At 34.3% G+C, this 24556-nt stretch overlaps 1 protein-coding gene and 1 long non-coding RNA gene across 17 annotated transcripts in view; one reads left to right on the forward strand and one right to left on the reverse strand.

Annotated features, from left to right (window-relative positions):
* Window positions 1–24556, forward strand: part of STXBP4 (syntaxin binding protein 4) — a 76218-nt gene that overhangs the window by 5677 nt on the left and 45985 nt on the right. For 6 of the 16 annotated variants that reach the window (XM_069799208.1, XM_069799206.1, XM_069799211.1 and 3 more), the window contains 15 exons: window positions 3987–4060; window positions 4246–4341; window positions 5310–5379; window positions 6237–6311; window positions 8559–8644; window positions 9322–9442; window positions 9992–10124; window positions 12254–12360; window positions 12766–12949; window positions 14016–14094; window positions 16905–16987; window positions 17480–17576; window positions 18963–19075; window positions 19755–19841; window positions 21379–21444. In XM_069799208.1, the coding sequence (XP_069655309.1) occupies window positions 3987–4060; window positions 4246–4341; window positions 5310–5379; window positions 6237–6311; window positions 8559–8644; window positions 9322–9442; window positions 9992–10124; window positions 12254–12360; window positions 12766–12949; window positions 14016–14094; window positions 16905–16987; window positions 17480–17576; window positions 18963–19075; window positions 19755–19841; window positions 21379–21444 (1471 nt within the window). Of the gene's footprint in view, window positions 1–610; window positions 726–773; window positions 2224–3986; window positions 4061–4245; window positions 4342–5309; window positions 5380–6236; window positions 6312–8449; window positions 8469–8558; window positions 8645–9321; window positions 9443–9991; window positions 10125–12253; window positions 12361–12765; window positions 12950–14015; window positions 14095–16904; window positions 16988–17479; window positions 17577–18962; window positions 19076–19754; window positions 19842–21378; window positions 21445–24556 lie in introns of those variants that run through there. The other 10 variants (XM_069799205.1, XM_069799218.1, XM_069799216.1 and 7 more) reach the window with 6 other exon arrangements.
* LOC138688187 (uncharacterized) lies at window positions 626–23896 on the reverse strand. The gene is made up of 3 exons (XR_011327245.1): window positions 23615–23896; window positions 6179–6292; window positions 626–764 (listed from the first exon to the last, which is right to left on the reverse strand). It is a non-coding gene; the product is annotated as an uncharacterized lncRNA (long non-coding RNA).

Raw genomic sequence — 24556 nt, forward strand, 5'->3', positions numbered from 1 at the left:
TCTAGAGAAAATATGTAACCCAAGTTCTGCGTTAGCTTTGGACTGTTGTACATTGAAAGAGTAAAAACCAAGTTAAAGCATGACACAAGTCAATACTGTGATTGAGAATGCAAAGTAATAGCATAATGGCATTTGTTTGATTAATGCTTTCGGTCTGTCTGCTTTGTTAGCTTTCCCTTTCGTTTGTGGATGTACATAATCCAGTCTGCTAGGAAGATTGCTTTAGAAAGGTCATGAGTTACTGCTTTTGACCTGGTTTGGAGGGAGCATGTAAATTATTGGAAGAACATGAGAAAATAAGTTTATTTTAATTATTTCATTTGCCTTTGGCTGCTAGATACAGATTGCATAATCACAGTTGTGGTAAATGCAAGTAAATTTTCTCTCCTTTGCGTTTATCAGTCTTTAAAGTTGCTATAAATTGCCATTTCAAACAGAGAAAAAGTAAACATTACCTCCATAGGTGAATTAGTCCATGTGACGCAGAGGGTTTCAGAGAAGATTAAGTAGGCAGAGACGCTCGTTTCAAGCTCTGTCTGTCTGGGTTTTTTTAGTTAGTAGCAGAAATTGTCCTGCATGTAACCTTTATCCGGCTGAATTGGAAACCTCTGGTGTATTTTGGTTGCTTTGTCATTGTCTTTGCTGCTGTGCTGAAGAATGTCCTTACTCTCACCAGGAGATGAAGATGAACCCGAGCGTTTTGATGGTCTTTCTCTTTTATACTGGTATGCTTAACCATTAGGTTCTGACAGCATTTTTCTAGTCTGTAATTGGGAAAAATACAGTAAAGATAATTTAAAAGCTGTAGACATTTTTAGCTTCTTTTCATAAGCAGCCAGAGTTTACCATTTAGATTTTTGTTTAAGTGTCAAGTAATACCTATTTTGTGAAGGAAGGGTTTTATTCTTCCATTGATAAACCTAGATAAATACTTTCTGCACATAAATGACTAATAATTTCTCAGGAAGACAGATCAAAAGAATATCTGGAGCTGTATGTTCTGATAAATCTCTAGAAGATACAAAACATAAAGCTGTTGAACTTCTTGTGTATGCTGCTAAAAAGTAATAGAAAAAAAGTATTTAAAAAGTTCATTTTAATTGCCTTTACTAGAACATCTACACAAAATTATACGCAATTAGTCTGTTAGCATTCCAGGACTCCAGTTGGAGTGTCGAGTTTAGTGTATAGTGTACATTTTGTAGCGTCTTGCTTGTTTATTTCATTTATTGCCTCACATCTTTTCTTCTCTGTGCTAAAAGCTTGCTTACAAGTATTTTTACATGACTTCTCAAGGAATGAGTAGCGACATCTCATTATTTAATTTGCATCTTTTTCTGCAAAGAACATTGAAATTATTTTTTGTTACTACTGCCAATTGGTTTAGAAGCCTGTTTCCTTATTTATTTTGTTGAGCATATTTCTAATGTTTTGGGAGACGTATTCTAACATTTCATGAATATTAAATAATGATAACATGACATAAATGTTGGATGGGTGCTAAATCCAAGTCTTTTTTATAGTGAAACTGTTAAAGCCCTGTTTATTTTATTAGAACTATGACAAGTGTCTTGACTTGAAGATCCATCTCTAAGTTATATGGGAGAAAAACTAGCACTGGAAGTCAGCAAGATGTGATATGCTAAGCAAATTTGGGGCATTTGAAGAGCCTTGTCTTTACTTTTATGGAATGAAGTAATTTTAAACCGCATGTATTGGAGGGATGTAGCCTTTAGACCATAAATACAACTGAATGCCTTGTAAAGGTGTCTGTTCAAAGTGTCAGTTCGTTCTAGTTGCAGGTGGCAGCATCATGACAATTTCACTGTTTCAGAGATATCTTAGTCCTCTCCATTGTGAATTACTACTTTGTATGTTCTCTGTATCCTCTTTGTCAGAATCCATTTCATGTTAGTTAAGATGTCTCTTTTGGAAGTATTGCCTGTTACTTCTAGGAATGTAGATCCTTTCCTGTGAAATGTTCTGTGCCTATATTTGGTCATATTTCATGATCATTTTATATGGTAGTATATAAATAGGTTCTAAGATTTCTGGTGAACTCTGAACTTTAAAGTCTGAGATTTGATCTTTTAAGACTTCATGAAAGTAGACTTCTGTGTGAGGTTGAAATAACATTTGTTCTTTTTTATTTTAATAAAAAACTGCTACGTGAAAACTGCTGAGAGCATGGCAGAGCAAGAAACAGAACAGTAGTAGCAAAAGGCAAGTCAGAAAAAAATAGAGTAATTGTCTACTTATTTTAAAGATCCGTGTATCATCTTCTTTAAGTTTTCGAAGATCGATACAAATCAGGACAGACCTATAAAGAACATGATTTATATGTTGTCTTTCAGCTTCAAAACAGTTTGAATGCGAGGGATAATTGAAGTGACAGTACTAGGTAGTAATGCGAAAAACTCTACTGTTGTATAGAAGTAGTTTATCAAAAAAGTTTTGTTAGAGAAATAGCGGACTTAAGGATTTATTCTTCCTTTCTGACTGTGATTAAGTAAAAGCACTTTGGCTCACTTTTAGCCTTACAAAGTGTGCCTTATGCTCTGTCACATAGTAGCAAGGTCATGTGCAGTCTTGTCAGTGGCCAAATACACTAACTAGGTTTCATCATTTCTTTTTAGCTTATGAAACAAATCCTTCAAGAATTACTACAGTGAAAATTATACAGTTACCCAGTTTTCTCATACAAAACCAAAAGAATTATGGGTGTTCTTTAGAAGCTGGATCTCTTGCCTGGTGCTAGAATTTAGGAACATTTGGACCTTCTGGATTTCTCTCTTGTCTCTGGCACAGCACCTTGTAATGACATGTACTCTGGCTTTTGCAGAAATACCCAGTTTCAGACATGGAGTTCAGGCTGTGTGCTGGATTTGGTTGCGTGGGAGGATTTGGGTCACTATGTCCTCCACTTCGATCCTCTTTTCGCCCCTGCTAATGAATTCTAGTTGTTCCATTTGACTTTAACATCATGCTCTAGAAAGTGCAACTCACTGTCTGATATAGAACAATATGTAGGTCAAAGCAGAAAAACCCAAGTGGTGCTTCTGCTTTTTTCTAGAAGGGATCTGGTGAGTCTTCTCCAAAAATGGTACAGTGGGAGGACAAAGAAGTTGTGATACAACTTGAATTTTTTTATAATAATTCATCTAAATGAAAATAAAAATGGTAAAGGGTAATCTGGATTCATAGGAATTCTTAACACTTTACATTCTCAGAGCAGCATGCTGGTCATGTTTCCGATGGAACCATATATTTAGGTTTCAAAACTCTAATTTTACTTTGTATTCTTCCTTAATTCTGTAGCATTATCAACTGCCTCCAAAATACTCATCTGCCTTTAGACAATTTCAAGTGCCAACCTGGTATTTTGGCTTGGGGTGGGAGGGTACACAGGGGAGCAGGCAACAGAGTTTGGAATGAAGCCTTTTTTAAAACAGAGAAAGAAAACAATGTTGAGTGAAGAAATGAGAGACTGTAGGGAAGAGATTATGTTCCTAAATAACCACAAAATTATATGTTAGATATCTTAGAAAATATTTTTGTATACACTGTCTTAGCTGTGGTTTTGTTTTAATATTCATTACCTGATCTAAGATGTTATGATATGTTTTTCTATCCTAAATGCTAAGCTGGACCAGGTTGTGGGATTTTGTTTCTATTTAATCATAATCCTTTTATTATAAACAAAGTGGGATTCACAATTCAGCCTGAAATGCTTTGGGGGAAAAGGAAGTAAACTACATATACTTTGTTTTACTTCGGTACCTTGTATTTGTTATGAGGAGACTGAGTTTTCGTTGGGGGAAGGGGTGTGGAAGAGGTATCAAACCACATGAAGTTGTCAGTGGAGAAAACTGGTTTTGGTTTATATTAGAGTTAAAAACATGGTCACTGTAATTTCTTTGATACTAACATAGCTCTACATACGTTTCTGTAATTAGGGATTTAATGACTTTTATTTTATTTCTTAGGACTATTATGGGCCCTCATGGAATCAATCGAGCTGTTCACCGCATTTCTTTTTCTGATTGTCAAAATGGATTAGGTAATTAGATTGCACATTCTGTTGATTCAGAGTAAACCAAATCTAAAAGCACCTGGTGAGGTTTTCCAGTTCACACTGTCATCAGTAGAAGTTAAATTTATCTGGCTTTTATGGATTTGACTGTAAATCTGTTCAGCACAGTAGGGGGAATAACCAATTTCTTGTGTGTTTCTTTTGTTCTGCAGGAGTTAAAATTATTGGAGGTTATCGGGCACAGACAGCAGAAGATTATGGGATTTTCATAAAGAGAATTCTACCTGGAGGGGTTGCTGCTGTAGATAGTAAGTAATTTTAATTTTTTTCTTGCAAACATGCTGCATATAAAAAGCTGTCAAAAAAAGTCTTTATTTTACTTTGTGGATAAGGATATTTAAAATAACATGGTTTAGTCAGGGTTCATGATGTTGTGACTTGCTTTAACATAAGAAAAAGATTTTAATACTCTCAGTTCTTGAAAATGTGTTCAAATCTAGATATGGCTGGTATGAAAGCAATTGGCAATCTTTCAGAGCTGCTAAATAAGTGTTGAGATGCTGAACCTCTGTTAATTCATAAGGGATGAGAGTGTTGTTTCCTTTATAGAACTAGTATTTTTAATGAGTTCTGATTTTTTTTTTTAAATGGTGGCTAAGATCTTCAGTGTGGAAAGAAGAAATTATACTAGGTAGAGTTTGCAATAATAAAGTTACAGAATATACTTCTGTCCTAGGCCCGTGTATGGGGGTTTTTGAGATTCCATCTGGTCTTGTGCAGAATGATAATTTAAAATAATCTAAATCTACTTCAGAAGTAATAGTTCCTAAACTTGAGATTTGCAGAAGGTTAAAAATAGAATTTGTTTTAAAAAAAATCTTTTGGATGTCTTTATTAATGTATAAATCACTGATTGTATTTATACATGGTAACTTACATGTATGTTAAGAGCAAAATTCAGCTGAAAGGTAATTCCACAACTGTGAAATATAAATTCCAGTCCCACAAATATTTATGCTATGTATAAATAATACAAATAGCTAAATAACACTTATTTTCAGTGGTTATTCTGTGGTTAATAAGACCAATTGATAGTTACAAGTCTTATCACAATAACCTAGCTTACTTAGGACCAGGACCTAATCTGCTAAAAGTCATAAAGTTGTTTATTGCATTAGATCACATAAAAGTGAAAGAAAAAGCCCTGTTTTATTACCGTGATATATGTTCACCATTTTCCTGTTGATTCATGCATTACTGTCAATTTCATTACAAGGCCGTTTGCTCACTGGTGACCTCATTTTGGATGTCAATGGAGAAAACTTAATAGGAGTAACCAATGAAAGGTATGTTTGTACTTATTACTAAATGTTTATTAGAGCTTGGAATATTATATAGGGATTTTTTGGACATTATCAACCACTGATTAAAAGAGCAGAACTCCACTGAGGTCCTTGGAATTCAACTGGCAATTAATTTATCCTGTAAATGTAATTCAGCAAAACTATTGTGGAGAAGTGACAGGCCTTTATATGCCCTTATAATGACAGAATAAGCTAGTTTCTTAGTGATGTAGATTATAGAATGTATGTGAAAATAGCATTAAAACATATTAAGCTGCTAAAACATTTTTATAACTATCTGTTGGTTCAATACTGGTGAATGTAAATGATGCAGCTAACAAGTATCATTGTAATGGGACAATGAAGGAGAAAAATCTGTAGAATATGTTGGATGGCTTCTGTAGCTGGATCACCAGAGATCAATGCAGCTTCGTGTTGGAGACATGGATTTAAAATTCAAAGAAAAATTACAGTATATATTGCTGAGGGAAAGCCTGAGCAATGAAGGATACCTGAGCAGTAGTTTTATTCTGGTGTAGGCTGTTAATCCTGAAGGGGGTCCAGGAAGGCAGTAAGATGGACCAAGGAGAGATGGGGACAAAAGGGAAGGGAAAGAGAGGGCAATCCCAGGTTATTCCTGTCATCAGCTACAGACTCACAGACTGATCAGTCTCTCTCACTCAGTTTGCCAATGCTTAATTTGGGTTAGCTGCTGGCAAGCTTTTTTCTCTGTATCTGGCAGTCAAAATGATTAACTATGTTAAGAATTTGTCCATTTTCCAGCTCTCTTACCATTACTTACCATGTACTTCTTGACAGTACCTTGGTATACTGATTTGGTTGTTTTTCCCCCGTTCTAGGGCTGTTGACATCTTGCGAACAGCATCAGCATCTAATCACATGTCTCTGCTAGTTGCTAGAGATGAAGAAGCAAAGTAAGAGAAAAAGAAAACATTGATTTAGCCTCAAAACTAATAAAAAGACAGCACTATATCTAAGGTTGGGTGGGCAGGCTCGCATGTATTTTTCTTTCAGATTAGTTTTAATCACAAAATTGTACCACGTCACATTTTTCTGTGTAGTATTCGGTACCAATTCATTCTGAGACCATTTGCATCAATTAAAGTAGGAAGCTCAGGCCAATTTCAGTTTAATGAAGAGGATTGAAATGTTATGTTACCAGCTAATACTATTAAAAATTATTTGCTGTGATAGTTTTTTTTTAATACTTTGCACATTTTAAAATAATAAAAAATGGCGAATACGTTAGACCTACAGTACCACAAAACTGTATGATTAAAGCTGGTCTTGCCTTCTGAAAAAAAGGCAGATTTAGTTATTGTTTCCCCTCAGAAGTTTACTTTTCAATCTTTAATGAGCTTTGAATTAGTTTGGATAAGTAGGTTAAACTGTTCACTGCAGCAGGTAGTCCAAAATACGTCCATTATAAGGACATTTATGTTAAATATTGCTTTAACCTTGCTGTTTAATGTTAAGCATATAAACCAATATTGGCAGAGTGTAATCAGAAATGCTTGGATCCAGGTCTGTATCCCCTTTTGACTTAAATCTCTGGAGGAAATGGCTGTTATGTAACTATATTTGATAATCATCGCAAGAGAATCTGCTGTTACTTGCCTTTCCTGGGGTGCTCCGCTTACAGAGTAATCTCCCCGTAAAGGAATTTTCTCTAAATTCCTTTAGCCTTTTGTCGGATTTAAGCTTCCTCTTTCTGCTCCTTTATTTTTTTTGTATTTGACAGACATTTAAATCACTCTGTAGCCTCTGATCTCTCCTTTTTTCAGACTGCCTAGATATATGCGAGGTCCACTCTTAATCTGCTTTTATCTAAAGCATACTGACCTACTTCCTCTAAACTCCTTGAATAATTAAAATCCATCAGTCCTTTTACTGTTCTGGTGGTATGCCCAATGGCCTGTGCAGAATTTGCCACTACATACAGTCCCTCACTTAGAACCTATGAGTTAATTTCTTGTGACTGTAAATTCCTGTGCTAAAAGATTATTTGATTTATACTCAGCTGTGTTTATGTTGCCTGGGTCTGGCATTGGTTCAATAAATTTTTTCATTTAAAAAAAAATGCATCCAGCAGGTTTCAATAACCCTCTGCAGTCACTGGAATTACTTGGCAGTTATGTTCCCTGCAATCAGTTAATTTATGTTCTCTCTCTCTAATTCTATAATATGAATTTACTGATGTTTCTGGCTTACATCATTCTAGATTATTTATATGTTTTTTTAAACTGTTATCACTAAGGTGTAAGCATAGTTAAGATTATAAACTTTTTTCTTTAAATTAGGCTGCATTCAGTATGAGATTAATCAAGAGTTTTTGTTTTCTCTTTAATGCATGTAATACAGGATGTACATCTTTGCTGCTTTTTTGCCAGTTTGTTACAATATGATTGGTTTCTGCAAAGGACTTCTGCTTTTATATTTCAATTATTTTTTTTTTTCTTGACAATGTACCTGACCGAGAATTGCCCTTTATTTCATCTGTTGGGGCTTTTAAAAAAAGATTTCATAATGAAAAAGATAAGCAAAGCCCAAGCACATACAATATTTAATATATAATGGTATCTACCTCAGATTAAATAGACTGTAAATTTCTGAGAAAGCTAAATAGAAGTTAAGAATTTGCATCGGTTTTAGTCATTCTTGAATAATTAATAAATATTTCTTCTATCCTCTTTTTTGAGGTGCCACATCTTTGTTTGCCAACCTCTTCTGGGTTCTTGTTCAGTATAGTTGAACTAAAAGCATTCTTTAAAAATATGAGTATGCTACAGATATATTTTCTGATTCCTTCTGATATAAACAACTTGTTCTGGACCTAAGTAATACCACTGTCTTATCTGTAGTTGACTTGAATTCCAAGTTTTTAAAGTTTTGAAATCCAGGGTAAAGAGAGGTAATAATTAAGCTTTTCGACCAGTAGTCCATTTCATTCATAGTCTATTGTTATTCCATTCTTATCCTTCTGTATTACATTATCTTTTTCTTGCGTCTCTCAAACGTTTGACAGGTCTTTCCTCTTTCGGTTCAGGTTGAGCTTCTCTCTCTGAGGAAGGGTAACTGTTCAGTAGAAACAGTAGCATGTTTCAAAGGGTGCATTTAAACTAATGCCAAACCCTGACAGAGACGATCTTTTTTTGCCACAGGAAAGAATTTCACGACCTGATGGATAAGTATGGCTCTCACAGTGACACCAACTCTGCAAGAAGTTCTCCAACACAACTGTTAGCTGGTAAGAGATTGCTTCCCAGCCTGACATAATCCTGCAGGACAGTAGTCATACTTTGGTGGAGTAGAAGCTTTCACTTAAAAGTCTTTTCATTTGGGGGGAGGGTGTATTGAAGGAAGTGACTGAAAGTCAGGCAAAACACATGTTTACTTAGACTTTAACATTTAGTTTGTAGTCTAAACATGTAACTTGAGTGGTTTGTGTGTCAGTTTCCCTAGCTCTTAAATATAATACCACCTACTTTCAGCAATTTTAATTAATGAAAAATGTGAAAAGTATTTGGTATTTGTAGATTAAATGTACCATAAGATTTCAAAGTACTGATAAAAATTTGAGCTAGAATACCATAAATTCTAATCCTTGTGGAATTGTTGCCTAATTAGGGTGCCTTTATATAGCATGAGTGATTTTATGAAAGTCAGTTGAGGGGGGTTTTTTTGCACCCAGTTTGAAAAAAATCATCACTTGTTATGTTTTAAAGAATTATTCCTGGAACCCTCGGTGGCTCGCAATTCTTAGCTGTGTAGACTTAAGCTTTCTTTTGGTTGTCTGATTGCTTATAGTTTGTCTGTTTTCTAACATGAAAATAGTCACACTGAACTTACTTATGTGAGTTGAAATTTTGTGCTTTTTCCTAAATGTGTGTTTTATTTCTTTTCTTCGTTATTTCTTTTCTTAAGCAAAGTCTGTAGACAGCCCTTCTTCTGGGTCATCCTCAAGGTCACAGAGTCCTCAGTTGCATCCGAAGGATAATATCAGCAGAAATAATTCTGTCCCAGCACCATCTCCAAAGCTTGCAAAGTACTTTCCAAAACTGACTGTAACTCTCTTGTGTGAGCTGTTGAAAATGCTGTATTTGGCGCGTCAGGAAAATTTTGCATTGAGTGCTAAGTGTCCAAATTTTTTTTTTTTTAATCCTGTAACTTATAATACCATTGCTGTTGCAAAATTTCAGTTTTAGTAGGTTATTTTTCTCATTTATTTATTGCTTATATGGTCGAAGTAGAATAATCAGGTTGACTTTTGATCTTAGTGTCTCCTAATGAATTAATGCTTCTGGTTCATGAGTACCTAGGTACTCCCATAAGCCCTGGATATATATAGTAGAGAGGAGCCTTGTAAAAGAATGTGTTGATTCTTTTTGTAATTGCCAGAAGTAACTCCTGAAGTTGCTGATTTTGTAGTAAGTAGGCAGTGTAATGGTTGACCATGGAGATTAAATGTCCGCTATTTCTATTTGTTGCTGTAATACATATTTGTGCAATCAGTAAGATAAATATACTATATCACTTGAGTCTTTACTGAGTATCTAGTTCTGTGAAGTAATTGTACTTTTCTTTCTCTTTGTAGGGATAGCGCATTTCAGATAATTTCTGTTTGCAAAGGAACAAGCCTAGGTTTGAATATCGTAGGAGGAATTAACAGAAATGAAGGGCCTTTGGTATATATTCAAGAAATTATCCCTGGTGGTGATTGTCATAAGGTAAAGATCTTTCTTCCCTCCCTCCCTCCTCCTTCAGTCACCTGTATTTTTGCCTTCATTTAGTACCTACTTCAGTATTTTATATGTACAGTTATATTTTAAATATAAAATTTGTTTGTGTTTCTCCTTGCTTTCTCTTTAAACATAATTATCTCATTGCACCATAGCATGGTTACATGGTAATTAAAATTATTCATGAGTTCATTTGAGGTAAATGAGGATCTTATTCCCCAATTTACCTATGAGAAAGTAGTAAGAAATCAACTTCTTTAAGAGGTTGCATAATGCAAGGTATATCAGCAAGGATGGGACCAAGCTACAGGTTGCATCTTTTTTTTTTTTTTTTTTCTTGGACATTCAAAAAATCATTTTTCCCTTAGACTTAATTTAGATGGGTCCCTGCAGTTGGAAAGCATTGTGTAGGCAAATTAGAAAAAAAATATTCTCATAATGCAGACTAATAGAATGTGTGAATCGGTACTGATTACTGTTTTCATTTCTGACAAATGCAATATGTAAATCAGGAGGGCTTGTCACTTTTAAAAAATAAATACAGAACTGTCTGGTTCAAGTACACAAAACTGTTTATCCAAGTGTCATCTTCTGCATCTTGAGTTATTATGGTTATTTTGATGTGTAGACAACCAGTTTCTGCCTCTTGCCAAGCAAGAGGGTATGGGTTAATTTCACGAGCAATGAGTTTTGCCCCAAAACAATCTATAGCTATTTGTGACTGAATTTTTGTAGATTAAAGTTAATCCTAAAATGCCAAGATGGGGGGAAAAAAAGCAAAGTTTCTCCAAGAGTTCTTGTAGTAGATAAATGGTAATCATTCTTTTGTTTTCTCCTATTTTGTTGTGGCTTCTAAAACATTTTTCTCATTGTAAACATATAATTTAAAGCCTAACACACATAATAGATAGACTGAGACCGAGACACTAATTTGTAGTAGGTTCTAATATTAGCAATAGTAGAGGTAATTTCCCAATCTTGGTTATTCTGTTTGAGAAAGCTAAATAGCAAGCATATTTTAAATCTCTGCCACAGGAGGGCAGCATTGAAAAGGGTATCTTTTAATAGGCTGGATGCAAGCAAAATAAAAGATATACAACTTTTTTCTTTAATCAAAACCAAAACACTAAGTGACAAAAAAAAGGTAGTAAGTGCTATCATAGGTTTGAAATAATACAGCTAAAATTATGGTATGTGGGTATTAAAAATTTAAAATTATACTGGTCTTGAAAAGGTATTTTACTTGTTTCCTATATATCTTTTCTGTACACAGTTTGTTTCACATGGCAGATTGATTCTGTGATTAGTTTCTTAAGAGCTGAAGAACACAGACATTATGTGTAATTTGATGTGTATTACATGAGACAAATGTCATAACTAACTTTGTAACCATAGGTGAATTATGTGAATTTTCAGTTAAATTGTTGAGGCCTCTTTTAAAATGTGAGTGAAAAAAGCTTTATCTTAGTGAGAAATCTAATCTAGCACATTTAAAGTCTTGTCTTACAGTCTTCGAGACAGAAACGTGATATGTTCCTGTGTTGGTAGAAAGTTTGCAATGAATTCAACAGAAGGACAAACTTGACAATGTTATTTCTATTGTGGTTTTGACTGGTGAATTCCTAATAGATTAATCTGGTTTTCTCATTAAGATTAATATGGCTAGTAAGTGCCTGAAGAGTCCCATGTGAAGGCAAGAATGTTTGGTTTTGAAATACAAATTAATCCAGCTCACAGCTGAATTAGGAATACAGGAAGCTTCCTGTAGTCAGATGGATTGGTACTCCTTGATGGAAAATTTACTATCTGTGGTTTGTTTGTTTGGGTTTTTTTAACAGAAGTAATGCATCTGGGTCCAAATTTCTTCTTCTACACAATACCTGAGATCCATTCTGTCCAATGAAGCTTTTATAATGACTGCTATCATGGTGATTAAATGATCGTTTGATCTGCTGTTTATTTCTGAAGATTGTCAGGCAGAATATATAGCCATTCTTGATATTTCTTGTCTTAACAGATCCAGAGGAGTATGTTAGTGTTGTGATTCTACACTTCTTTCTGTAGTGTTAGTGATTAATATAAAATTTGCAGGTTTGTTTTTTTATTTATTATGTTAGGATGGACGATTGAAGCCTGGAGATCAACTTGTGTCCATAAACAAAGAGTCAATGATTGGTGTCTCCTATGAAGAGGCAAAAAGTATAATCAACAGAACAAAGATGAGGTATCTGTTACTGTCAAACACCTAATCCTCCAGAATGGTTTATTATATGATATTTATGATCAGATTAATGCGAAATGTCTTGTCATGTGTACTTAGAGGAAATGCAAGTGTTATTAGTTTTTTTTTAAATAGTCAGTTGCAATATTATTTCATAGAAAAAGACTCAAATGCACCTTTTAGACCTGTAAAATTATGATCCTTTAATTCCTTTCAAAAGAAAAAACAAAACCCAAAACCACATTATTTGCCTTTTTTAATGATGGGGAATAGAACATCCTTTTAGAAAAATAATTAAATAAAATCACACACAGTGTTGGGGAAAATGTAATTTTTGCAAGAGTAACTTATAATCCTATGAAAAGTATAGTATACAATATGTTGAAACTTTTTTAATTTTAATTTTAGGTTTGAAAGTTTTTGGGAGATAGCTTTTATTAGACAAAAAAATGTTCCCAGTTATTCAGAGAATCTGCAACGTCCTTCTAGCCTCTTAGCATCTTCTGTAGCATATGGAGAGCAACAGGTTGCAATGCTTAGTTCTTTTGCATCTCCTAATGGGAAGCTTGTTTCAACGTTCACTCCAAATGCTGTGAGTATACTTATTACTCCTCTCAGTATAAAGAGAGCAAATGGTTGTTTTTCCTAATTTTATTGAAATTTCAGTGTAGGGTTATTTTAATTCAGTTTCCCTTCTAGTAAGAAAATGACAGGCTTTTTTTCCTGCACGATATTAATTCTTCGGAATATCAAGACTTTTCCAGAAAACATGTTGTGTAACGGTAGAGTAAACCACAATGATGAGAGGAATAAGAGTATTAGTTGACTTGTGGTAAGAAAACAAATCAAATAAAATAAGCATTAACCGGGTTCTTAGATACAGAGTTCTTCTTACTGTTTTTCTAGGGACTAAAGTTTCAGAATTAGATACATAGTTATATATTTCAGAGATAAATTACTCTCTGATTACCACATATGTGTGAGTACAGTACAATCTCACAAGTTACACTTCCTCCATGATGATGAGATTTTGGTTAAAAATCAGAGTCCTAGAAGAATGTGGGTTTCTTCCCCTTTCTTTCGGCTAAGCAACAATTGTTGGTTTAATTCATACAGCGCACCATTAGTGTGAAAAAGTAATGTTGACCATAAGAAAGAAGATTTTAAAACTACTCTATTATTTCAATTTTAAAAAAACATTTTCAATTTATCACATTTTTAAAACTAAATATTGTCTTTGAACAAGGAGGATTAAAATGCTCCATGTCAAACACAAAGTCAAAACAGGTGATTCTCAGTTGTTCTTACATTTGTACTTAAAATTCTTGCCCATTTTTCTTTCCTATTAGAGATATAAACATTGAAACAGGTTGCTTAGAGAGACTGTGCTATCTTAATATGTGAAGATATCCAAAACCTAAGTAAGGTTTTGAGAAGGCCCTGATCTAAGTTTTTTGAATGGCATTCCTTCTCACCACTGTGCCCCCCCCCCCCCGCCACGCCTTCCAATTTCTCCTAGGGTTGTTTTGATCTCTCCAGCCCTGTTTCTCCTCTGGTTTTCCTTCCTCTCCCACTCTTTTACATTAATGTGTATTTCTAGTTTGGCTCGTGATCTGCTTTAGAAATGGTATTTCATGACTTTTGATTTTCTTTCATAGATGGAAACTGGAGTCAAGATGGGGGAGCAATCTCCAATTACTTCTCTAGACAGCAGTCCTACTGATGTGTCTGCCACTGGTAAATGGTGATTTAATTCCCTGCCACCCTTTTTTTCTTCAATAACTGTCATACAGAAAATAGTACATAGTGAGACTCAATAGTCTTTAAAAAAAGGAATATTGCACTATGTTGTAGTACTAAATGAAGGACCGAGATCAATGGATTGTTTAGTAGCTTCTGTCAAATATAACTTACATTGTCTTTAACAAACAGCTGAAACCAAACAACAATGAGTGATCACAACATTTGCTATACAGCGGTAATGATAATAGACTCAGAATAGAATAGAAACCAGATAATGAAGACTCACATATAGATCAAGGTTAGGTTGCCATAGAAACTGTGCTTTCTTGATTTGATGAAATTCTGTGGATGTATACTGCTTGTACTTTTTTTTTTTTAATCAGGGCAGCCTACTGGAAGCGTAGAAATAACATGCAGAGCTCTAACAGTCAGTTTTTCAATTAATAACAAATAGAATATATACGTGTATATTTATATTTGAGAGTCATGACATTCAAACAAAGAGAATAGTCACTTTGATCATATCTCTAAATATATGTTTTGAAAACAACACTGAGGTAAAATGGAGGTTGTGGAATTTGGTCAGAACCAAATCTGAACAATTTTAATTCATTTGGGAAGCAAATATGCATTATATTTACAGTGAAAATGCAGTAGTCTGACATAATAATGAGGGTCTCAGTTGACACAGTAATATAACTGATTCTGTTCTGTATTTCTGTATGAAGACCTGAACTATATTCTTTTCCTTCAGGCGGTAGTAAGTAAGCATAACCTGTGCTTCTCAACTTGAGGTCTAATATACTGAGAAGAGGGAAGACAAACATACAGGATCTGATTCATTCTAGATGTCACTCCACTGATGTTATTTAAATTGTACCTGTGTTTATAATGGCCCATATTAGACATCCTAATTTTAAATGAAACAGTCTACTTATTGCAAATCTGACCAGTTGGCTTCCTTGCTTGAAGGGTGAGCTGACTGAATGTGAACTTTTGAAACTGGAAAGGTTATAGTATTGAATACAGCTGGAGTTTAATGATCACACAGTTTTTTCATATTAATCATGAAAAACACCACAACTAAATCAGGGGAACAAGACAAAAGGCTATTTTTTAATATATTCAGAATATAAGACTCTTGGTTAATAAAATGCAATACACAGGAGCTTCATTGATGCTTAAAGAGACCAAGAAGGCCACAGTTTCTTAACATATCTGAATAATGTAGCTAGTAGAATGGAAAGCAGAAATACTTGCAGCTCTGGTTTGTACTGTTTCTTGTCATTTTTCTTTTTAGTCATAATTAATAGCACATTCTTTGTCAAAGCTGCCACTTCTCTCATGCTGCCCTTTTTCAAGGATAACCTTTCAAAGATGACCTTGCAAAAGTAAAGTAGCTCTTAGATTTTTTTTTTTTAATGCTGTAAGAAGAATGAGCATAATTTTGAGAAATTCTTCCAAAACTCATACACAAGGCTTTTTCGTTCTGAGTTGAAAGGAAGTGTGCCAATTCAGCTGAGGTTCTAGCCCACTGTCTTCAGAATTTAATATAGCATGTGAGAGGTGTTAGTGTCAGAGATTTTCAAGATGTTTTGGTTTATGCTTTTGGCATATAAAGAGAATGTAAATTACTTTGAGCTTGGAAACAGATATGCTGTGAAACTAAAAAAAAAAAAAGAAAAAAAGAATTCTGTGTGATTCCTTCTGTTCCTTTAGAGAGAATCTCAAAACTGCAAGATCCCTTAGTTTTCAAATGCTGGTTTTGGTTTCAGTACCTCTCTAGTCCATTAATTAAATAATGAATTAAGATCTAAATTGCATTTATAAATAATGAATGCAAACAAGTATTCTATTTTCTTCTGCAAAAAACAAGTCAATGGATTTGTTCTATTTACATACATCTAAAATCCAAAGAAATTGATAGTTAACTGCTCCTTTTGCCTACTGTCTATGGTCAAAGGCTTCCAAAGGTTGCTGCTGCTTGTGTTGTATCCACAGGTGTGTCTGAAGCATGACAAAGCTGTCACTGCATTTCTCAAGTTCCATTAAAACTAAGCGCACCCAACAAAAAAAGCAATTATTCTGAAATCTTGCATATGGAGTGCTTAGTACTGCTAGCTTCTTTTCCTTTCCTCAGCTTAATTATTTCTGTATGTTGGAAATAAAATAGATGCACCATAAGTTAGTAATGCAACTAGCTAAAATTATGCAGACTTGTATTTCTGACTATAAGGACTGGAGGGGAGGGGATGATGGATGATGGCTTAATGGATGGTAGTTCTTGGAAGAGAGTTCCTCCCCAGGAAAAAATACTGAGGAGCCTGCTGGAATTCAGTCTAAGCTACCTCCACACAGCCCTTAGTTGGCAACAGGTCATTCCCTCTCTTTCCACAGTGTTTTCTAGATCACTAGATATGGTTTTGGGAACTGATGATTATGCTGAGGGTGTGTCTTGAAGGTCTTTCTCGGAATTCACAAGTGTGTTTCCCCTTCTGTTTCCAGAGTAACTGTGTATCTCTGAGAGAAGAGAAAATATCACAAGTCTAAGCCATATGCTTGATGGATCGCTCAAAGTTATTCCTGGTTTCTTTCTGCTAATTTGCCACTTGTCACTTTTTGATGTGAAAAAATGGTTTAAGTGATTTTTGTTTATTACAATTATGTCCTTTAAAAAAAAAAAGTCAATCTAAATATTAACATTTATTTGTGGTATTTAGTTGGCATCTGTTTGATGAGCAGAGCTTTAGAACAAATTTTTCAAAGCAGTAGTTACATTTAATTTTAATTTTTTTTCTTCTTAGTTATTGCCCCCAGCCAGAATGACGATTATGAGCTACAAGGAAGGAACTCTACTATTCGTCTCAAAGCAGAAAAGCTGGAGAGGGTAAATACTTAAAATCTTTTGAGTTTTCCTTTCTCCCCCTTCATGATGCATGTAAAACATCTGGAGAATATTTTTAGGCGGACAAACTTTAAGGTATAAATTACAGACTAAATTTTCTGTTTGGATAGTTCTTTCAGGTTGCAGGCCAATATTTCATTTTATATATTGGGCAAATTACTGTTTTTGTTAATCTAATTACTGATTAACTCTTCTGGGAATCTGAATATCCCTCAGGATTTTTAAGGCAGTTATTAAGGACAAAGGGGTTTGCTTATTACACTCATCTGTATTCAAGGTTAAATAATATCTGAATATCTCTCAATTAGAAGGAAAAGTCACAGAGTGTCTCTGGAATAAAAGTGTTGTCAGTGAGAGTGTACTATGATACAAAGGCTCTTTGAAGTATAGCTCTTTAATTACTCCCCCATGTCCCTGCAGTCATTATCCCTAGTCCTTTCTTTTTTTTCTCCAAAATAAGTTTTCTCTTTCCAGGCATTGAATTATCTCGGGATTCAGCCCACGGATGAACAGCAGCAAGCCCTAAGGCAGCAACTTCAGAAAGATTCTAAAGGAACAGTGTCTTTTGGAGGTAATAATTTGTTAATTACCATGGAAAACAATGAAATGTAGAAATACAGAAATGATAGATAACAACCATTAATACATTTTCTGTCAGCATTGGGTTGCTACTGCAAATAAAATGATACTCTGAGGCAAGAACCTTATTCTACTGTGTAAAAATAAGCTTGGAATTCTGAAACTAAGTAATTGGAAAGCAAATCACAAATTTATCTAATTAAGAGCAGCCTTGAGAAAGTTTTGGGTTTGTGCTCACAAATTCCTAAGTTTTTGCCTCGACAATAGGGTACTGTAATTGTTCCAAAAATTACTTGGGAGAGTATTGATGGTTAAAGAGACTTCCTGAAGCAACTGAACTGAGAGATTATTAACTTATTCAGTTTGTGAGAAGCAAGAACGTTGCAACTATTGCACATAGAAGAGGTTTACATGGAGACAATCGTGATTCTTCTTCTAGCTAAATCTAATTCTGATGCGAATGAGCCGCTTCTGTTGGTTGTGACAATTTTGGTAGGTGACACTAACAATTTAAGAATATTTCTCATAAACTGTGAGACATATGATGGTTCTGATGCTAAAACTGATGGAAATTTCACTTTTCCTAAAGTTTACAAAAACCAGCATCATACACTAGTATATGAAAAATAATTTCTTGACTTGACCATCCAAAAAGACACTGGATTTTTAAGTACCTTATCAAGAAACATACGGGATCTTCCATCAGATTTTATGTGGTATAAACAAAGTGACCTTTATATTTCCACTTTTCTGTCATACGTAACAGAGTATTTTTTTTCTTTTAATACATTCAAAATGAATGGATAATCCAGGCCATGTTGATTGGGAGTGCTGTAGTGTTTGTATTTAAAACTTTCAACTCGGTCAACATCAATTTTACCAGGTCTCTATCAGGGATTTAAAGGAAACTATGAGGTGTGAGCTAGCACGGAATTTTTTCGTTTTCCTGCAGAGACACTGCATCTCCTCTAGTAAAGTCAATTCATTGGGAAGGACAGGTGTATAACAGGTGTGCAGATTTCTTTTAGTTTTTCATGAGGGTCTGCCAAACATAGGGCATCTCTAACCAGGTACTTTGAAGGTGAACTTCACACCACCTTTTGTTTTGTTTTCTCCTTCACAACTTGATTCAGGGATATTTCATCCCAAGACCTGTTTTGTACATTTTTACTCTTATTCTTACCAGCTTTACCAAATGTTTCTATTCAGAGATGTGTCTGATTTTCATATTTTCCTTTAGAAAGCTTCTGGAGGGCAGATGCTGCGTTTATAAAAGAGTAGCCATACATTGCGATATTAGTAATTGTGTTGCACCTAGTGATACTGCTACTAAACTGAACTTGTGAACTACAGCAGCAAAATCTAAACTGTTTTTTAGATTTCATTGAAGTTTCAAGGAATCTGTTCTCTATGCAATTGAATGCAACAGATGATGGCCAAAAATCTGTAACATTTGGGATCAATGAAATTGCCAGCTTACTGGATTCACAGGTAAAATATGTGGCTGTACAGTGTTTAACTGTTGGAAGGAGATTATTGGAGAGTTTATTATATCTAAGATTACTCCAAATCTTGGGCAGATGTTTACAACAGCTCCATATCATGGTGTTCTTTAAGATAACCTAGTTTCTGTAAAGCTTTTTAAAGCAACCTACTTTGCAGAAAGCAATTCACGTAATTATGTTGGGATTTGTTATTAAGTGTGGACAACAGTGATTTACTGAGGTTTCTTAATGGAATACATATTGCTACTACCTGTGTGAGTGATAAACAATTATTGGGCCCAGTGATTTGAACTACTGCTACAGTGTACATCACTTTATTCTAGAAGTGACTTTAAGAAAGAGCATTTGGCAGCATAGGAATACTAAAATAAAATTACGTATTATTTAAAATATTGAAGAAAACAGGGGCTATTAGTGTTGTATTCTTGGTACTTCTAAAAATACTTGTATTAATCCTTTTTAACAGGAAAAATAATTGTTCATTTGGAAGATAAGTTGGTCAGAATTTTCTTAAACATTTTTAGTATTTTCAGTGCTTTAAGTTATTTTAAAATTAAGATTATCCTCTCATTTTATTAACAATATATTTTATGATAAGATGTTAAAGATTATGGAAGATACAGTTAGCAATACACTCTTAACCTTACGTATTTAAATACACACAGTTTGTAACCTGTGATTCTTTGGAGGATGACATGGAAAGGCTTAAGGAAGAAAGAAATGAAGCTTTAAAAGAAATGAGTAAATTAAAGGTAATACTTAATTCTTATTTGCTTTAAATTATTCAGGAGATTAATTTCTTTTTGAGTGTATATAGTAATTTACTGTTTTTCTTCTGACTCTTATGTGCAATTTTTGATGAATAAATAAAAAGGCAGAGCAAACAGTCCTAATTATGTTTGAAGATTGTATGCTTACAATATATTTCTGGAGAGAGTGAATCTTATTTGTTAAATAATCTTGCTTTTTAATCTGATTCACAGAGAAATGAGACTAAGCAGACATTTCACAAAAGTGAATTTGGAGAAGTGACTGATTTGCATAGCAATTTTATTTAGAAATGTGCGATCCTAGTAACCGCAGTGTCTGAGCATATGCTAATACTTTTGAAAGAAGTCGGAACTGGAGGATAAATTAATCTGTTTGCAAAATTAATACATATTTTCACAGACATTACAAAATATGCGAGCCCTAAAGCAACAAACATATTTATTGTTTCTTAATACCCTGGGTGACAAGCACAGTCCTATGCTCCTGAATTTCTTTTTTGACAAGCCAAAAGATAAAAAATTCTGGTTCTGTATTCAGCGTACCCAACTCTTATCTTTGCACAGGACTGGAAAATTGATCCCAGGATATAGGCAATTCTAGAAATTGCCTCCTGGTCCAAAAAAATTCTTTCTTGCTGTAGTTACAAAAACATTGGGTTGATGTGCCCAAAGATCTGTTCTTCATTCTGTGCACAAAGATTCTTCTGGAAGCTTTGCACTGAAAAGAAAGAACATGATTTACATTGAAGTAGTGAATACTTATCATGAGTCCCTAAATTGCTGATGTCAAAAACTGGCGATGATCGATCTATAATTACCTCATTTCTTATACTCTTCCCTTAAAAATCTACAGTCAAATACTTGATCCTGAGTGAGAAATACCATTGGTCTGACTCAGTATAAGAATCTTCATGCTTTTAGAGCACTTTTGTTTTTAAAACTTTGTTAGAACTTTTAACCTTCTGAAAGTGGCGTACCTACAGGCTTCTGGTATCAGTAGGTGAGTGAAAGAATGGTCAGATGTACAATGCTTTAAAATAAGTTGATGTGAATATTAGGTTGTACAGCAATCTGTTAAAGCCACAGAAAAGTTTTTATTCTGCTCATTTGTTAGGTGGCTAGGTAACAAGAGACTTCAAATGTGTATTTTACTTATATCACAGGAATGTTCAGTAAATAATCCTCAGATACTCCAGGACCTTAAACAGTATGAATGAACTCTCTGAAAAACTAGCTTTTAGAGATTAAAATTTGGTTTTGTCACAGATTTTATAAAAGCTGTTGATTATTTATTTCCACCAGAACTTTTCTAATATGTGTGTTTCTGATTATACAACATTATTAGCAGACATATGTTGTGGCCTAGAAACATAGTAGTTGTGCAGAAGGCAGGAGGTACATTGATAGAAGTTAAGTATTCCTACCTGTAGTTTTGAAAGAGCTAACTGGGTTTTAGGAATAAAAACTCTTTATCTTTCAGCCTTAATTATTTATTCCTTTTTTTTTTTTTTTTAAACAGGAAAAATTGTCAGAATCTGTGAATTTACAGAAACAGTTAACAGAGGAGCTACAAATAGTCAAGCAAGTATGTTGAAGTTTCTTAAAAATAAAATTTTTTTTTTTACTGTTTTTTGTGGAAGGGAGAAGGGAGCACTTCTTTCTTGATGCTCATATAGACTATACTTTCACACTGATTTCAACACAAAGTCGGTTCTTTTGTTACTACAAAGCTTTTGATTAGAATTGGAGAATATTGATCCTTAAGTTTTTTTGGAGCAATCATACTTCTCTGCTGTTGAATTGAGGTAGGAACCATAATACAAGCTGGATCAGATATGTTAGACAATAATGTAATAGTACCTTTCTGGTCTTAAGTGTTCTTGAACTGATTTTGCTGTTCTTAGGCAACAGCGTGCCTAATCTACAGTCCTAACGTTAGCTACTTTATATGTCAACCAGAGTTTTAAGTATGAAAAAATAGATGCACTTGACAATACCTGGAATTTATCAGGAAAAAAATGGTAGTGTTTTGTGAGGAATGTCTTGTTTCTGTCTCCATTATCTATCTATAATTATGAGAGAAGAAATCAGAGTTTCTTATGAAATTAAGCTTTCTTGTGTCTTTTAGAGGAAATTTCCAAATAAATGTTAAGTGTCATGTCATTTATAGCCTGGATTCAAAACTCCTGTTTCCTGCTTCTACTGAACATCATCCTGTCAGCTCTTTTCTTCTTATGAGCTGGCTGCCTTTCTTCTCTCCTGTACTGCTACACGTATTCCATGTAGGTTTCTCATGGCTATCTGTTCCATCAGATGTCATATGTAAAAATGCAAGATGCAGTTTAAAAATCTTCCTGTGTACTATTATATAAAGATTAGTTTTATGGTTTTGCTCCTATATGTAGATTGTTCAGCACCTTCTTTATCACCTTTTATTTTTTGACTATAAGAGAACTGCTTGAAAGCTTTTTCCATTAATATTGTGATGTTGCCCTCTATACACTGTGGGACAGCAGGGAAATAAATTGGATTCTTTTTGTGATAAAATTTAGCTGGAAGTAGTGCACCTCATGTTTCCATTTGCTAATGGGTATTCAGTCTGTTGCTCTAGACTAGAGCAGATGTTCAGTCTATCAGTCTAGACTAAAGCTAGTACAAAGTACAAACCCCAAAATGCAAACAGTATGGACATCAGGTCCTCAGCATCGAGAGTTTCAGTTCACATACCTGCTCTTCCTGGGAAGGTAGACTTGGGCAAAGCTGGTTTAAAATGCTTTAAGTGGCAGCAATGCCAATTTTCTACCACGTGAGGTCCTCATACTTTTATTTTTCTCTCAAGTACTGTCATGTGATAGTGAAGGTCAGTTTTGCAGTAAACCTCCAGGGGATAAATATTCTGATTTTCTAGTAAGCGTTTTAAGTAACTGCTGTTGAAAAGGTTTCATGTAGTGAAATGAAAGAGAAATGATAAATTATATGTAATTACAGCACTGTGTGACCTATTTTTAGGAGATACAAGCAGGCTTTTAATGGAAATTTTAGTTCTGTTTGTACTTGGTGCATTTTCAAGTGTTTTCTCTATATTTCTGTAGTTCAGAACCAGTGTTGATGCTGAGATTCATGGTGATATGAAGTTTAAAAAAAATAAGCTACTTACAGTACAAGTTGCCATTTAAATTATGATAATGCATTCCTGCTTGAGCTGAAGTTAGTGAAATGAGTTAATAAGTACAATATTGAGCCCTAATGGCCTGATTAAAAGTAAACAAACAAACAAACTTAAGTTATGTGCTTAAGGTCTTCTGAATTCAGTACAATTTAAACATTTTTTTAAAATCACTGCTTTCCTGAAAAAGAACCAAAAAGGTTTTAAATAAGGATATGGGGTACCAGTCATATATTGAGCTATCTTTTGTGGTATTTCTATTGTCTACTAATTGTGAATCACAGAGATTACAGCTTAATTAGGACAGGCATACAAATATTCTGGTTAATGAACATGTTTTGTTAGTACCAATTCATTAAAAAGTGCTTGAATCAGTAGCTAACAGGATAAACAAACTCTTAAGATTAGAAATATTGCTAAATTTGAAATGAGGTAGTAATTATTTTCGATTATTGGTCTATGACAATTAAAATACCTTAGTTTATAGATCTTTACTTTGAGATTTTGATATAGCACTATCTTTAGGTCTTCCTTGAAATCGTATGGAAGCTGAAATTGGCACAAAACATAGAAAGGCACTTTTGAGTACGTGAAGTCTTGTCAACACTGTGAATGTGAGATCTGTAACGATGTCTTCTATCTTCCTGGACAAGTTTGACTGTATTCTGTGCTGCCTGAAAGTCCTGGGTCATACCAACCTGAATGATTTCTTTACTAGAGGCTTTTTTTTAATGCAGTTATGGTCAGCTGAAGCACCTCAGCTAAACATAGTAAATGTCAAAGGTCATAAAGATAGGATATTGTTTGTGGTATCCCATACTGCTGTGCTTGTATTTCATAGGGCTAAGAATTGCTATTCTATGCTTATGTTTTCTAAGGGGAAGAGAGGTGCTTTGCAGACTAGACTTGAATGGCTGCTATTTTGGAAGCAATATGTAATTTATTTCCCCCTGCCTGAAAGAAGCATTGGATTTATTTTTTATTTCATTAGCCTTTTTATTTGAATATATAGTAAAGATACTCAAAGTTCTTTTAAAGGATGTTTTCAGCATACAATTTTTGTAGAATTAATGAATAAACATAATTGAATTGTAACTACAATTTTTCATGTAGTTTGAAAGAATACCTTTGTTCCTGTGTTTGTGGTGGCTGGAATATTACTCAGATAAAACCCTCTCCTGACACTTGAATTTATCCAGGGAAGAAATAGAACCTGGCTTTGAAAGAAACCTGTACCTTGAAATTTATTCTGTTAAGGATTCAGTTTCTCTCCTCCAGCCTGCAGTTTCTTATTTGTTGTAGTGGCTTCATACCAGATTAGGACAAATGGTCCCATCAGGCATTTATATAGATTAAATATTAGCAGCTGCAGATTCCATTTCTGTTGCGTCTTCCTTCATACAAGCAGTCGAATGGGACAAGAGAAAATGTTGCTGAAGCATGCTGTAATCCATCTGTTCTTCACTGATGGGGGCCCCTTACCTGCATATAAGTAAGAGAACCCACCAAGTCACCGCAGTGCCAGCTTCAG

Source organism: Haliaeetus albicilla, chromosome 12, assembly GCF_947461875.1.
Source record: "Haliaeetus albicilla chromosome 12, bHalAlb1.1, whole genome shotgun sequence".
In the NCBI taxonomy this organism is placed as follows: domain Eukaryota; kingdom Metazoa; phylum Chordata; class Aves; order Accipitriformes; family Accipitridae; genus Haliaeetus; species Haliaeetus albicilla.